Source organism: Leopardus geoffroyi, chromosome A3, assembly GCF_018350155.1.
Source record: "Leopardus geoffroyi isolate Oge1 chromosome A3, O.geoffroyi_Oge1_pat1.0, whole genome shotgun sequence".
NCBI lineage: Eukaryota > Metazoa > Chordata > Mammalia > Carnivora > Felidae > Leopardus > Leopardus geoffroyi.
The window spans coordinates 125075272-125090593 of NC_059336.1; the positions used below are offsets into that span (position 1 = coordinate 125075272).

The 15322-nt window shown below is 39.3% G+C and overlaps 1 protein-coding gene and 2 long non-coding RNA genes across 3 annotated transcripts; 1 reads left to right on the forward strand and 2 right to left on the reverse strand.

The window, feature by feature from the left end:
* Nucleotides 1–3887: 3887 nt before the first annotated feature.
* TTC32 (tetratricopeptide repeat domain 32) lies at nt 3888–9685 on the forward strand. The gene is made up of 3 exons (XM_045447646.1): nt 3888–4526; nt 8011–8177; nt 9145–9685. The coding sequence occupies exons 1-3, from the start codon at nt 4375–4377 to the stop codon at nt 9282–9284; spliced, it is 459 nt and encodes a 152-aa protein (XP_045303602.1). The 5' UTR covers nt 3888–4374; the 3' UTR covers nt 9285–9685.
* On the reverse strand, nt 7513–8001 carry LOC123581512. Its single transcript, XR_006703776.1, has 2 exons — nt 7795–8001; nt 7513–7689 (listed from the first exon to the last, which is right to left on the reverse strand). It is a non-coding gene; the product is annotated as an uncharacterized LOC123581512 (long non-coding RNA).
* Nucleotides 9686–10208: 523 nt separating the features above from the next.
* Nucleotides 10209–11672, reverse strand: LOC123581511. Its single transcript, XR_006703774.1, has 2 exons — nt 11559–11672; nt 10209–10758 (listed from the first exon to the last, which is right to left on the reverse strand). It is a non-coding gene; the product is annotated as an uncharacterized LOC123581511 (long non-coding RNA).
* Nucleotides 11673–15322: the final 3650 nt, after the last annotated feature.

The following is a 15322-nucleotide window of genomic DNA, read 5'->3' on the forward strand; positions in this document are numbered from 1 at the left end:
CATTTTATAGTTATAGTTTTATTTGAAACATTGTCTCCAAGCAGGGCCCTTCATTTAAACAGCTCTGGGGCTGTGGGGAATGATCCTTTCTTAATAATGTGTCTGTTTTATCATTAATTTAAAAAGAAAAAATTGCAAGCATTACAATGGGTAATTGCTTACCTGTTTTATATGGCTAGAAGTGTTCTCCACTTCTTTCTCATGAATTTATGTCCTTTCATTTTGTGGCTGCAGGCCAGACTCTAGCACTGTTTCATCACAGTTATTTGCTCAAGTTTGGCCGATGTTTAGTAGAGGCAATAAATAAAGAGAAATATGCCACGCTACTATTGCAGCTATAATACTAAGGTTAGTTACCACAATGTCTGAAAACAACCATTATACCTTGTAGACCTAGTTATCACATATGTCTACATGTGTATACATACATATATACATACATGTGTAAACACATACATATATATATAGAGAGAGACATATCTTTTCTACTATTGTAAAATCTTATGCCTGTTTGGGATTTATATCTCGGAAAGTTTTAGTGATCTTCCATAATGTCTTAAGGACCTTTGTTTTGCATAAAAATAGTACTAGATACTAAAGACCCACAGTATGAACTGACTTAATTTGGTTTATTCAGCATGAAGGAAATTTCAGAATAACACCACCAAAAAACTCTCCCCTGATGAAAGGAGCAAAGAGAAGCAAAACTGTCTATATGTAACAAGTACTTGGAGAGAAGTTGGACAGAATGAAGCATATAATGAAAACAGTATAATGAAGCAGTTATGTTTTCTCTTCCTGTAATAAGCATGTACTGACTCCATTTAATTAATGCTGAGTTGTTCTTTATCATAAAACTTGGCCTGAATTATGTGAGGTTTCAAAGTATAATTGTATTACATTTCAAAGTTTGAAAATACTTTGGTAGGCCAAAGTATTGAGATGATGGGACCAACTGATAAAATTTATGGTGATAAGCAATGTGCTTGACAAACAACAAAGATTGTTGACCTGCTATCATGCCACAAATGCTAATTTTATTACACGTTTTTTTGTTTTTTGTGTTTTTTTTTTTGCTAAATACACTTTGAAATGATCTTTTTGTATTCCAAGAGCTGAGATTTTAGGTTTTACATGGCATTAAAAAAAAAAAGGAAAGACTAAATATTGACTTGTATTTATTCCTAGTTTCCTCTATGTATTAAACTTAAGGGTAACGTGGTATTTGTTTTGTTTTGATTTAAATTTTTCAGTGGGGGTTGTTTAGGAGGGTGTTGGGCTCCAGAGTGGGTAAGAGGAGAAAGGGACAGGAGGTACGATAGATGTAGAATACCATTTTTACTACCAAACAGAAAAAACAACTTTGACAGATACTAGGCAAATGTCCGATGATTGGAGGTTGCAGTGAATTACTCTAGAGGTCATATAGAGTTCTCATTTAGAAATGGGGGAAATTTTTACCAGATTTTTAAGAGAAAATCAGAAGTACTTATTTGATAATTTTATAGCTCTAAGATAGTGCTACTGAGTTTCTAAAATGAAAATGACAATATTATGTTGCCCCCTACTGTCTATTCTTAGGATTAATTCATTTTTAAAAATAAATTAATGCTTTTTTTAAAAAAATAAACATATTTTTAGAAAAGTAACATATATCCCTGGTAGAAAACTACAAAAATACATAAGGGGTATTTATGAGAGATGGGAAATGAAAATGGTCTTAATAACCTCTTTAAAATTAGAGGCATTAATTTATATTTTAGTTGAATTTAGAAGAAAAAACGGGTGAAACTGAAGAAATCGTTGTATTGTAAGTTTTCTTCATAATAAGAACTACTTGTTCTTTTTTTTAAATTTTTTTTTTCAACGTTTATTTATTTTTTTTGGGACAGAGAGAGACAGAGCATGAACGGGGGAGGGGCAGAGAGAGAGGGAGACACAGAATCGGAAACAGGCTCCAGGCTCTGAGCCATCCGCCCAGAGCCCGACGCGGGGCTCGAACTCACGGACCGCGAGATCGTGACCTGGCTGAAGTCGGACGCTTAACCGACTGCGCCACCCAGGCGCCCCAAGAACTACTTGTTCTTAAGAAATTTCTCTAAAATTAAGAGAAAAAGTAGCCATTAAGAGGCTTGGAGTTAATATTTTATTTAACTACTAATTATTTGGCATAGCTTATATTTCTAGTAAGTAAAATTTAGAGAAAAATGAGATACCTCTCACAGATACCATAATAGCCAAAATTAAAACTGCCAAGTATTGGTCAGGATATGGAACAACTGAAACCCCTATATATTGCTGGTGCAAATGCAAAATAGTACACTCATTTGGGAAGAGTTGAGTTTCCAAAGTTCTCTATATATTTTGCGGGGGGGGGGGGAAATATGTATGTGTATGTGTGTATGCATGTATACATATGTATTTGTGTGTATGTATATATTTTTTTAACTGGTCCAGTCAATGAAAGTGAAGCTTTACTGAGGCCCCAGGATCATAGGGTCAGGCAAGAGGCTGCCCTGTAGGGGAAGGAGGAGCCCATTGAGGGACCTTATTTGACTCTTCTTCTCAGGGCTTGGGTTGTTGGTGTGGCCATACTTTTTTCAACAGTTGACAGTATGAAGTTGCAGGAGAACATAACACATTAAGCAGATTATCGTGTTGCAGTTATATTTCTGAGTGAGGAGGCTCGTTGATGCCATCCCACAGGCAAAGCACCACATGCAGGTGGACTCTGTGGAAGACGGGCCTTGAGCGTCAGAGAGGGACAGCAACTGAGCCTAGTGCCAGCAATGAAATTACAGGGCAGGCCCTCCAGTGTCATGTAGACCAGAGCTTCTCAAGTGTGACAGACACCAACTCAGAATCTTGTGTGTCCTATCAGTAGATGGACACATCAGCCCAGCATCTCCAACAGAACATGATTTGCAGATATTTTCTCCCGTTCTCTGAGTTGTCTTTTTACTCTGTATAGTCTTTTAATGCACAAAAGTTTTAAATTTTCATGAAGTCCAATTTATGTTTTGTCTTTGGGGTCACATCCAAGAAGTTGCCAAATCCAGTGTCACAAAGCTTTTGCTTTATATTTTCTTCTAAACATTTTATGTTTTAGCTCTTACGTTTAGGTTTTTAAATCCATTTGGAGTTATTTTTTTTATATGGTGTTTCAGTCCAACTTCATTCTTTTGCATTTGGATATCCAGTTTTTTCAGCAACATTTATTGAAAAGGCTGTCTTTATGCTAATACCACAGTGTTTTGATTACTGTAACTTTGTAGTTGAGTTTTAAAAACAGGGAGTACTCCGACTTTGTTATTTTCAAGATTGTTTTTGGCTATTTGGGATCCCTTGAAATCCCGTTATTAATCTTAGGATGGATTTTTTCTATTTCTACAAAAGTATCATCGGCATTTTGAAATGGATTCCATTGTATCTGTAGGTCCTTTTAACTTGAACATGGGATGTCCTTCCATTTATTTATGTGAAATTTCTTTCAGCAGTGTTTTATAGTTTACATTGGACAAGTCTTTCACTTCTTGGTTAATTCCTAAATATGTTATCCATTTTTGATGCCATTATAAATGGAACTGTTTTCTTAGTCTCCTCTCTGGAGTGTTCACTTTACATAATTCTTACTTGAACTAAACATCTACTGTACTTAATCAATTACAATCTGGGTTTCCCTTTGACATTAACAGCCAGAGAATGTAAACTAACATAACAGACCAAATTTTTAGCACGACATATTACTTAATGAATTCTTACACTATTCTACAGATATAAGAAGTTTGCAATCTAGGATCTTGGAGCTAATAAATGGTAGTTTGAATTCGGACACCTTCTCGACAGTGTCTCCGAATGGCCGCAGCCTATTCAGATCATCCTCTACCGGGTGTTTGGCTGAGAGTGGTCGCTGGAACCCCAAAGGCGTGCTACAATAAATCTGCTGGCCAACTAGCCATTCGTAAAGCAAACCAAGGTTTCTTCTGCTTCCAGCACAGTGAGGCTCTCTCCCCCCATAACTCGCTGTAACAAAGGACAAGCTCCTCGCAACATAAGTCCACGGATTTGGAAACCAGTTTGGAACCATCTGTCTACTGCTTTCTAGAAAAAGAGGCAGGCAGGACCAGCAGTAACACCAGAACCGCACTTCACCGCAGTCCGTCCGAACTTTACCGGTACGACTGAGCTCCCCGCCAGCACCGGGTCATCGATCTCGCGAGATGATGGGTCCTCGAAAGGCACAAACTTCCCCCTTTGCGAGCGCCGAGGTTTTGCTGTCAAATTCCGGGAGTGCGGAAGTGGCCCCGTGGTGCTGCCTCTAACCGTTCAGAAGTCAACTCCTTTTCTACACGAAAAGCTAGGCCTCAGACCGCTATGGATGGGCAGCAAGGGCAACCAAGCCAAGCATCGCTGGCACTCGCCCAAGCTCACTTCAACAAGGGGGAATACGCGGAAGCCGAGACGCTCTACTCCGCTTACATTCGCCAGTGCGCCTGTGCAGGCTCCGAGGGAGCTGCGCCCGTGAGGTAACTATCGCGAGAGGTGGGGTAGCTGCACCTCGGGGAGGTGCGAAGCAGGGGTCGTCAAAGCCCGGCGCTCAGCCGCCTGACTTTGGGGTACCGAGGATGCTGGGGGCGGATGCTTGCCTTTTCAGAAGGGCAGCAAGGGGCGCGTTCTTCTGGGACACCCGGGGCACCCGCTGCCTTCTCCCCCCGCCCCTGGGAGTTCTGTGTTACTCACTCTGACCCAGAGCGGCAGCTACGCTTTTCCGCCTGTCATTTTAACAGGCGGATATCGGAGACCTTGTGATGGCGATTGGACACGACTGGGTAGTGCCACGCGAGTACGTGGGACTGCGACTCCAACCTCCACATCCCAGCGAGGGTGTTTCCTTTTTCACTTGTGTGTGTGTGTTGCGTGGGGGGGTGGGGTGGGAGGGTGGGGTTGGAGATCACTCGGCCTAAATATTATTTCACCCACACATCATTCATCCATCGATATTTCAAAATGCATTTCTAAATATTAAGGATTCTTAAACAACCATAATCTCATTATTGTCACAAAATTCCTTAATGTGAAATACACAATTAGTGTTGTGTCCTGATTAATAACGTCTGTTGTTGTTTGTTTGTTTGATTTCTTCGTTGGTTTGTTTTTTATAGCATTTGGTTCAAGTCAGGATGCACCAGGTCTCTTAATCTATAAGGCTCCCCTTCTTTTTTTTCCCTCGAAGTCTGTCGAGGAAGCCATCGTGTGTTTTGAGTGTTTACTGAATTCATCTCCCTGATGTCTCCCGCACTGTTTGTGAGTTGGCATTTAAATCCCGAGGCTCGATCCAATTCAGATCCTGTATTATGGCAAGACTATGTCACAGGTGGTGGTGTGGACTTCTGTCAGAAAGCATGTAATGTTTTTCTTTTTGTGATGTTACCATCCTCACCTGCTAATACCTGCTTGCCCCAAGTACTTTGGGTTTATACCTGGAGGTGTAGCATTTATTGTTATTCCAAATTTTGTCTGTGTTCTTATTGATGGAGTGGGGTGGACGAGGATGAGAAAAGAAAGAACAGAGATGGGTGGAATGAGCAGCTTTTTGCCAGTTTTGTGTCTTCTGCACCATCACTCGTCTCTCCCTTCAGGGATTTGGTTTTTCTTGACAGGATGCCAGTTTGTTTTTTGAATGAACCTTATGATTCTTCTCCAGGTTGTTAAACTCCTATGGAATGAAGCCAGAAAAAATAAATTTGCTTTCTTGTTTTGATAACACACCAAGCTAATAGTTAATAGAAATTTCTGAACAGGCAGGAAGACAGTAGCACCATTCCCTGAGCTCCCCTGACCCCGCCAGCCAAGGGAAAAAAAAAAAAAGATTAGTAAACATAGAAAATGTAGTTTTCTATCATTGTTTCAAGCTCAAAGAATAGACTTACCTAGTAGGTTTCAAAAAGTATTCATCAGCAACAGAAATATTGGGCCATCTAGTCTCCTTTGCACATCCAGCCTGAAAAGCACTGACTATGTTTGTAGCAAATGTAGTATCTGCGTCTTAACGAAGGCAGGACAGAACACCTGCCAACATTTGGTAGAAGGTGGTCAGCGTGCCTGAATGAACCTTATTTCCTTACAGTTCTGAAAATCTTCTAGGATCTCATGAATTTACAATGAATTCTGTCATTTCAGATTTTTTCCATCAAATATATCTTTTAACTTCAATTTATTTTTTAAAATAATAGGTCACTGAACCATTTTGAAAAAGTATTTGCAATTTTTGCATTCCTGTCACTCTGAATGGTTTACAACATTTTGTTTTCATATCCCAAAGTGCAGTGTTAGCCATAAACCTAACTTCCAAATGTATTATTATTATTATTTTTTATTTTTGCTAAAGTGTGCAAATGCAAAAAATCCACATTTGTGTTAGGTAATTAAATTCTAGTATGATAAATACTATCATTACTAAAATCTCATTACTAAAGAGATTTATCTAGTATGATAAATACTATCATTACTAAAATTGTGAAAATAAATTTCGGCTTTAACTGTTAGCCCGTGTGTTTAAAATATGAAGCAATTTCCACATGAAAAGTACATTTTTAGAATTTGTTGTAATGAGATCTAATTCTGAACCAAACATTTTACGGACCTCTGAATATAAGAAATTTGTAACAAAGTTTTAAAGCTTAAAAATGGAATGACTAAAACCTTCCTGGAGTCCTGAGGCTGCATTTTTAAAAAGAAACCCTTTACTGGACGGCAGTTCACTGAGTATCGTAACAGAGATAGTTGTAGGGAGCGTGCCCTTTTGTTCCCCAGGTTTCAGCAATGGTGCTGGTGGCATCCAGAGTATTCTCGCACTCAGTCTCTGTCATAGTTCATGGAAACAGAAGTTTTCTCATGTTGCAGTGTTTCTGTCCATAGTTAGTGAACTTAGACTTTGAAGGAGACCCCCGTGAGGACCTCTGGTGGAAGCCGTGGTTGCAGTGCCTGTCAGATCTCAAGGATCTCGATATTAAGAGAATGTCACTTTTAATATCACTGACTGCAGCCACAGTGTTTTCTGAGGACTGTACTTTGCACCGTGGGGCATCACAAGGAAATGAGAGCTGAGTGTAGCCTGTGCCTTTTCTATTTGGCTCAAATTTGAGAATTCCCTTGGAAAAAAAGAAAGGAAAACAGAATTGTCTCGGACACGGAGCAGCGTCCGTTAATGTTCTCTGTGCAAGTGACTCCTCTGGCAGGGGAGGGGTGACCCGCTGAGTTGGTGGCTGGTCTGGCTGCCTCGGCTAAGCCCTTAAAGAAAGTCTGCTCACTCAGAGCCCCTTGGGCAGCCTCTGGAGGCTTCAGAAGCAGAGCCGATTCTGCACACGGGACCCCCAGAGCCCTGGGGGCTGATGCCCTCCTAGCAGAAGGCCCGTGTGGCCTTGGGGGCGATCCCACCTAAGATGGGAGGGAAGGCAGCTTTGTCCTGAGAAGCCCTCCCTGGGGGACAGCATACTGAATTTCCAGTCAGGGTCAACTTGTATTTCTTTATTGGTGAAAAATGATTAGAAATCTCATTTTTGGGGGGATCTCTTAAAAATTTGAGAGTAACACTGATGATTCAATCTGCCGTATGTCTGTTGCAGACTGGAACTTTAGGCTGGCTTTTCCTCCTTGCTCAGCATGTCGTCTTTGCCCTGCTGGTATGTGCTGAGAAAATGAACAACGATTTTAATATTACATTCTGCAAAACAAGTAGTCAGTGAACAGGGTCTCTGAACATACTATGAAATTAATGTGTTTTTTCAGACTGACCAGGTAGCGCTACCTCCCTACAACGTAGATAACGGGATTAAACAAAAACTGATTCCACTGCTTTATTTCTTCGCATTTCCTTTCTTCAGCATGGTGTTCCAGTGTAGATACTGCATGTTATAGGCGATGAAGTTTGACAATACCCAAAAGAGAGTGAAAGTGGAAGCGGGAGGCATTTGGTAACACACGTTTTTAATGCGAACTTCTTGTTTAAAGCAAATGCAGCCCTGAGGATTTGGCTACTGCGTATAACAACAGGGGGCAAATCAAGTACTTGAGGGTTGATTTTTATGAAGCCATGGATGACTACACATCTGCCATACAAGTCCAGCCCACGTTCGAAGTTCCGTATTACAACAGAGGGTTGATATTGTATAGGCTGGGTAAGAATTTTTTCCCCCTTTTGTCTTTGACTATATTCTGTGAATTCAGAGCTCTCAGATGCTGTGAAACTAATGTAGTAAACACCAAGTCTCCAATTTATGTTAAAATTGAGGCTTAGAGCCTGGAACAAAGAAAGCATTTATTCTGGGCTTTTGGTGGGCTTTACAGACCGCAGTGGAGCCCTGGGGTGGGGATTGGACCTAGGCCGGGTGAGGGTGAGCCTGTCACTGGGCGCCTGTGCCTTCCCAACTGCTACTTGAGGGCAGTGCTGACGGCCACCTGGGAAACTTGTCTGAGTTAAAATCTATTTTTTTTTAATGTTTATTTATTTTTGAGAGAGAGAGAGAGAGAGAGAGAGAGAGAGTGTGCAAGTGATGCAGGGGGAGAGAGGAGGGGACAAAGGATCCAAAGCAGGCTGTGCGCCATGGACAGCAGAGCCCGATGTGGGGCTCAAACTGGTGAACTGCGAGATCATGACCTGAGGTGACACTCAATCGACTGAGCCTCTGAGTTAAAGTCTTTAAAGGCACCTGAGACAATATAAAGTGAAAGGGTTTTAGATCCTTGCATTAATGGGACTGTAGGTACTGTTTCTCTTTTAAAGTGTTAAAAAGAATACGAATTTCCTGTTTTTAATTTTACTGTCATTGTGTAAAATCGGTGTTAGGATTTTGTTGAGATTTTATGATGATTTATGCTATAAATAAATAAACCCAGAGCTAATTTTAAGTGTTAATTTAAATTGAATTTAAAATTTTAATTTTAATGATGGCATAAGGGCATGCAAAATTACTTTGATACACACATGTGTATGTCATTACTAAGAGAAAAACAATCCTTTACTAGGAGTGGTTGAAAGCTCGTAAATATAAAAGCCAAAGTGTGTGTTCTCTGAACTCTGCTATGAATAATGTATAGAAATACTCAGTTTTATTACTCTTTTTCATTTTTTGCGTTCTGGTACAGGATACTTTGACGATGCTTTGGAAGATTTCAAGAAGGTATTAGACTTAAATCCTGGATTCCAAGATGCTACTTTGAGCTTAAAACAGACTATTCTAGACAAAGAAGAAAAACAAAGAAGAATTAATGAAAAAAATTATTGAAAGTTTTAGCATAATTGAAATATTAACACATGATCCTTATACCTGGCATCTCGTTGCTTGTAATGTCAAGTTAGGTGTTGAGCTATTTCGATTTATATTTAAGGTAGAGATTCATTATTAGCACTGAAAGTTAAGTGATGTATTTAAAGTAGTTAATTTCAGATTGAGTAACTATGTTGAATAAGTTGCTTTTTATAAAGTGTAAATAAATAATACCAAGGTATAGTGTGTTATTACAGTAAAATATTCAAAGAAGAGTGTGGCATTTTCTTCAGTAAAACTATATTTTTTGTTGTTTTCTATTCCCAACTTTGTATTTAAAAAATTTGGCATCTACAGAAAAGTTGAAGTACAATACAACGAACATCTATAAACTCTTCACTTGGATTCGCTAGTTGTTACCATTGGACCACATTTGCTTTCTCTCTGTATTTAAATATATAAATTTTGCTGAACCATTTGAAAAGAAGTTGCAGATATCCCAATACTTTACCCCTAAATGTTTCAGTCTGTGGCTTCTAAGAATCGAGACATCCTCCACTGCAGCTGCAATACCATTATAGTACCTCATAAAATTAATAATTCTGTAATATCGTCCATACCCAGCCCATGTTCGAATTTCCCTGATTGCTTCCACCGTGTCTCACGTAGCGTTTTATTTCTGGACCTGGAATGAATCAAGTTACATTGCCTTTTGTTGTTGTATCTCTTTGAGTTCTTCTAATCTAGAATAGTTCCCTGCCATTTTCTCCCTGTGGCATTCACCTGGCGAGCAAAGCTTTATATAGCTAAGCTACAGAGATGCCACATCGGGGCTTAAAAACAAACACATGTTCTACATGCGAACAATTTGAAAGCAGTCTAGATTTTCTCCAGAAATCATTGATAAGATAGGTTGATATTTAAATATGTAAGTCTTCTGTCTCTGGATAATGACAGGAGTTATCGTCATCAACATTTATTGACTACTCACTACAAGCCAAGTACTCTTCAGACTCTGTGTAATGAATTAGGAATTGGAAGGGGGTGGATAGAGAGGTGAGGAACTGAGAAAAGCACTTCATAAACATAAGGCTTAAAAAAAAATCTGATTTATTTGGGTGCTGTCAATAAACAGGCTGATAAAGCTGTCTAGAATGGGCAAGAAGGGGGAGACAAGACAATGCCGTATCTCTTCCACGTTTTTGTTTGTTTTTATTGTTGAGGTTTGACTTTCAAAGATACATATCCTCCATCTTGCGATCGCCCACACCCTTTTACTGTTGCCGTGGGAAAAACTGTTTTGGGGTGGCAGTGACCCTCGGGAGGAGGAAGGCCAGGGCATTTGCCCGGTGGCTTTCGAGGAAGATGTGCTGTTAGTTCTCTGGCCGGCCCAGAGGCAAGCACCGGATCGGCCTTAAAGGGCTGTTTCGAGTTCAAGAGGTCTCGTGAAGCAGAAGAAGTAATTGCCCAGCTTGTAGTTCATAAACAATATCTGACAAAATACATGGAGAATTTGGGCTGCAGGTGAATGAGTATTTTTGAAAAGAAGTTTGAAAGGAAACTGAAAGTATCCATATCTCTGGAATTCTTCACATTTTCCAGCGTGGCTTCTCTTTCCATTTGTTGGAAATGTCTTTAAAACAATTTGTAAAGTTGCATTAAAATGTGAAAAAAAAAAATCTCTCTTAAAACTTTTATTTAAAAAGCAAAGTCCATAGGCCTTGGGAGAACTTCAAGCCCTTCTATCCAGAATATCAAATATTTATATAACGCTCCAGTAACTTTGTTTTCTCTTGGCTTCTATTCTCTTTTCCCTACTGTTGACTGGGGTCAGAAGTAATATGAAAAACAAAAACCAATCCCACCCCCCCACCCCGCCCAACTCCGTAAAAGAATTTATTTGGTTTTTTAGATTCAACATTTCTTCATCCTTTATCGGAAGAAAAGAAAATCACTGAAGGTCTGAATCAGCACTTGCTAATTAGAACCCAGGCACGGCTTTTTCTCTTGTTACTGGAAATAACTGAAGAATAATGTATTTTCATCACTTCAAAACTTCAGGCATTATGCATCCAGATAGTAAATTTCTGATTGACTAAATAATACCTTTGCTATGTGCCTTAAAGATATTCTTTTTTGTGTGCTATTACTCAGATTTCTCGTATTTTAGTATTTCTACTAGAAAAGTACCCAAACGATGTCATTTTCCAGTTTTTCTCTCTGCAAAAACAAGGCAGAAAATTGTGATTTGTTACAAAGTACCGTAAGATAGAATAAATGGACGTAAGTTACTTTTGAGCTTAGAAAATAACTCTTCCACCAGTTGAAAGCCGGGAACTATTTATTTTTGCTGAAATCTAGAACTGAATGAAGCCTGAGGACTTAACTTTCCGACAACAAACTACAGTCTGCTAGTGGAACAGCAAACTAAATTTCCAGGTCAGCTTTTAATCATTATCTCTTTGCCCTCTCCTGGCTCTTCTCTGGTGTTTTCTTCTTTCACTGGCCTTTCTACCCTTCCCCCACTCTCAACATAAATCTTGGCCCCCTGTCACCGTCCAGGTCTTAAGTCTCTTCTCAGTGGGTGTGATAGATGTCAACCTGCCTTCAGGGCAAATCAATTTGGCATTTACACTGATCTTCATCTCAGTACCAAGTCTAATCCCCTTTAAAATTTTAACTCAGTTTCAAGTAATTAATTAAGCCTCTTTCTTGCTTAACAGCGTTTGTCCCTGAAAATGTTTCTAGTTGAAAAGCTATTATAAAAAAAAAAAAAAATCCATTCCATTAAGTTTAACTGGAAAAATTATGAATTCCATTTTAGCCCAAGATACCCAAATAGTTTTCACAGGTAGAAAAATATATTAATTGAGCAATGAAGACAAGTTTATATAAGTAATAGGAATTTGAAATCACATAATTACATTTACAACAATTACATCAAGTGTTATGTCATGAATGTTGGCTTATACTCATTTTTTTCTTCCTGTACTATTAAAAAAAAAGCTTTATTGAGACATAACTCACATAGCATACAATTCACCCCCTTAAAGTGTACAATTCAATTTTTTTTTTTTTTTTGAACATATTCAGTTTCTGTCCCGCTTTTAAAAGCAAGTTTTCAGCATTTTTGGGTTTCATGGTCCTCTTGTAAACTGCACTTACTGAAGTTATAACAGAAAAACACTTTGGGGCAAATGAAGGGCTAAACAGTACCTAAGAGCTTACACACAAAACAGATGGGGAGTCCTGAAGGATCGTCTCATCCCCTAAGTAGCACAATGCCAACTGAGTACACGGGAGGCTGTGGCTCTGCCCGAAGCTGACATTGGAATTTCACTTCTGCAGCACATTTACGTGTTTGAATGAACAGGTTGTTATTTTTAAAAAGTGCTGACAAACACATGGTATAACGTTTCAAGACCCTAGTGAAAAGCCAACAGTCGCTACGTGAGCTAAGTGTGTTATTATAACAGCTTCTAGATGAATTCATGTTTTGGTGTTTTCCATACTTCTCAAAAATGTGACAATAAATTATGGGAAAGGGATTCCAGTTAAAATGGCATTTGGTCAGAGACAGAGAGATTTGTTGAATTTCACATCTGATGTCAGAGGGCTTAAAAACAAACGCCATTACATTCTTTACAAAAAGGAAAGAAGATGAGAAATACAATTGTGTTTTTTTGAGAAGCAAAGCAATTGGTAAGATTTAAAAACACAGTTTGTATCTTTTAAAATCACAAGCAGATGAAAGGACACATCCAAAAGGCAAATGATAAAAGATGTAGCAAAAGACAAACGATAAAAGAACCCCAAAAGGGAAGCCCACAAAGAAATTCTGACCTGAGAATACGCATAAACAGAGTGAACTCAGAGCACAGCAGTGTCCTCCCAGGTTTGTGTGTCTGTCAGCATATAATCTCACGTGCAACAACACAATGAAGGAGGTCTTGTTTTTCATAAAGGGTGAAGCTGGGGCTGAGAAATTCAGTAACTTGCTCAAAATGATGTTCCAAAATCCATGTAAACGTTCGAAACTGCAGTTAGTTATCAACTGATTTTTGTTGCTAGCATCAACTCAAAGCAGACATGAGAATTTTTTTTTCTTTTTTTCTTTCTTTTTTTGTTTTTTTGCCTGCTACAAAATTTAAATCGCTGGTAAATTGTTTTAGTGTCCATCAAGGTGAGTACCAAACCAATATTAAAATTGGTTTTTACAATGGAACATTACTGCAATTCTAGAGTTCCTTGTTGGTAATTTTCCTTCTTGATTGAAAACAGACACAAAAGATGGTGAAAAGCAGATTAATATTATGAGCAAACTGCATTTGGAAAATGGAAAGCCACAGCTGCCAATATGTAAATTTGTATCTTATGTTAAGAAAAAGTATCCAACATCTATAAATTAGGCAAAAGGAAGATTGCATGTCCTTTCAATAGCACACTGAGCACAGCCTAACAGACCCACCCAGGGACTATTTAATTCTCTGGGATTACATGTAATTTACAGATCTCTGTCCAGAGGAGAAGTAAATGATTTCTGTCTGGTAGAAATGATAACCCTAAAGATCATGGTTTTATCGCCCTGGCGGACATTAACCAGTTTTGATTCCAACCTAGTAACTTTATTCCCCAATTCTTTCTTCATTGACTGCAAATACTCAGTTCCTCGAATGCTCTTTTACTGTCTTGGTGTTTCTCTCATTCATGAGTTAAAAAGACATTTGTCACGTGTTCATTCTGTTTTCTTAGAAGAGTCATGCATAGTTATAAAAAAAAAAATTTTTTTTTTAACGTTTATTTATTTTTGAGAGAGAGCAGGAAGAATAGAAGGAGACACAGAATCGGAAGCAGGCTCCAGGCTCTTGAGCTGTCAGCACAGAGCCCGACGCCGGGCTTGAACTCACAAATTGTGAGATCATGACCTGAGCCCAAGTTGGTCACTCAACCGACTGAGCCACCCGGGCACCCCAAGTTGTGCGTAGATTTAAACAATTTATATTTTTGCACTTCTATTGAAAAAACAAAACCAACTTTAATAGAGTTTGCCATTATATAGTCTCTTAAGTTATTTCTCGCAGGACTACGAGAAAGGAGGGACTGGAAATTTCTACTGCCTGCTTATTTGAAATTTCAATAATTCTTGTTTGGATTATGTTGAGGTTTAATTGAGCTCCGAATGAAGTGGAGTATAGGGAAGGCCCTAACCTTAACTCACATACATGTAAGTACTCCCTTTAAAAGTAGGCAAAAGCTGCAGAGAATGTGTTGTAAAAAAAAGGAAAGCGCCCCCCCCCCCCATCCCAACCCCCAGGCCCTTTCCTGCTGTCACCCTGCAGAAGGAGCCACTGTTACATTGTATCTATCCTTCCAGACCTTTCTGGTTGTACAAATAAATACACAGACACACGTATGCATATGCATGTACAGAATTACGGCTTACGTATCATTATAAGGTAATTTAAATTATTGATTGTCTTGGACATTCTTCTTTGTAAGAACAGAGATCTGCCTCATTCTGCTTGGACCCATGATTTTAAAAAATCACATTAAGAATGCTTGCCAATTTTTTGTTATAAAATTAATAATGCATACGGTAATAAAAATTAAAAGCGCACCGGAGGGATAAATGGAGAGTAAGACCCTCTCCTCCGCATTCCCCTCCAGAGGTGACCGCCTTAACCAGAACAACGGGAAACAGTGTTGAACAGCTCACTTTCCTGTTCCTGCCGCTCACATCTTTAAAACATTTGTTTTAGTTCTTTTCACCACCTTTATGGATCTGTGCCCTCGAGGCGGTTTTGGCCAGTTTATACCAAGAATACCTCTGAGTATATATTCTTTTGACACCACATCTGCCGGAACCTATTTCCACTTCTTCAGAGCGCTCTTTTTAAGGCTACAGTTGCCACAGCGCAACCTGAGCTTGTGAGAGTCTGAGCTCCTGGGCCTCCCCACTCCGCTCCCCGCTGCTGCTGGAGCCAGACCCCAGCCCCAGACTCCTCCGCCCCTTATCCCCGCTCCAGACCCCTGCCCCAGACCTCCACCGACCCCAG

Coding starts and splice junctions, on each gene's coding strand:
- TTC32 (XM_045447646.1), top strand. CDS start 4,375: ATGGATGGGCAGCAAGGGCAACCAAGCCAAGCATCGCTGGCACTCGCC. Junction 4,527..8,010: donor GAGGGAGCTGCGCCCGTGAG/GTAACTATCGCG, acceptor TCTTGTTTAAAG/CAAATGCAGCCCTGAGGATT. Junction 8,178..9,144: donor GTTGATATTGTATAGGCTGG/GTAAGAATTTTT, acceptor GTTCTGGTACAG/GATACTTTGACGATGCTTTG.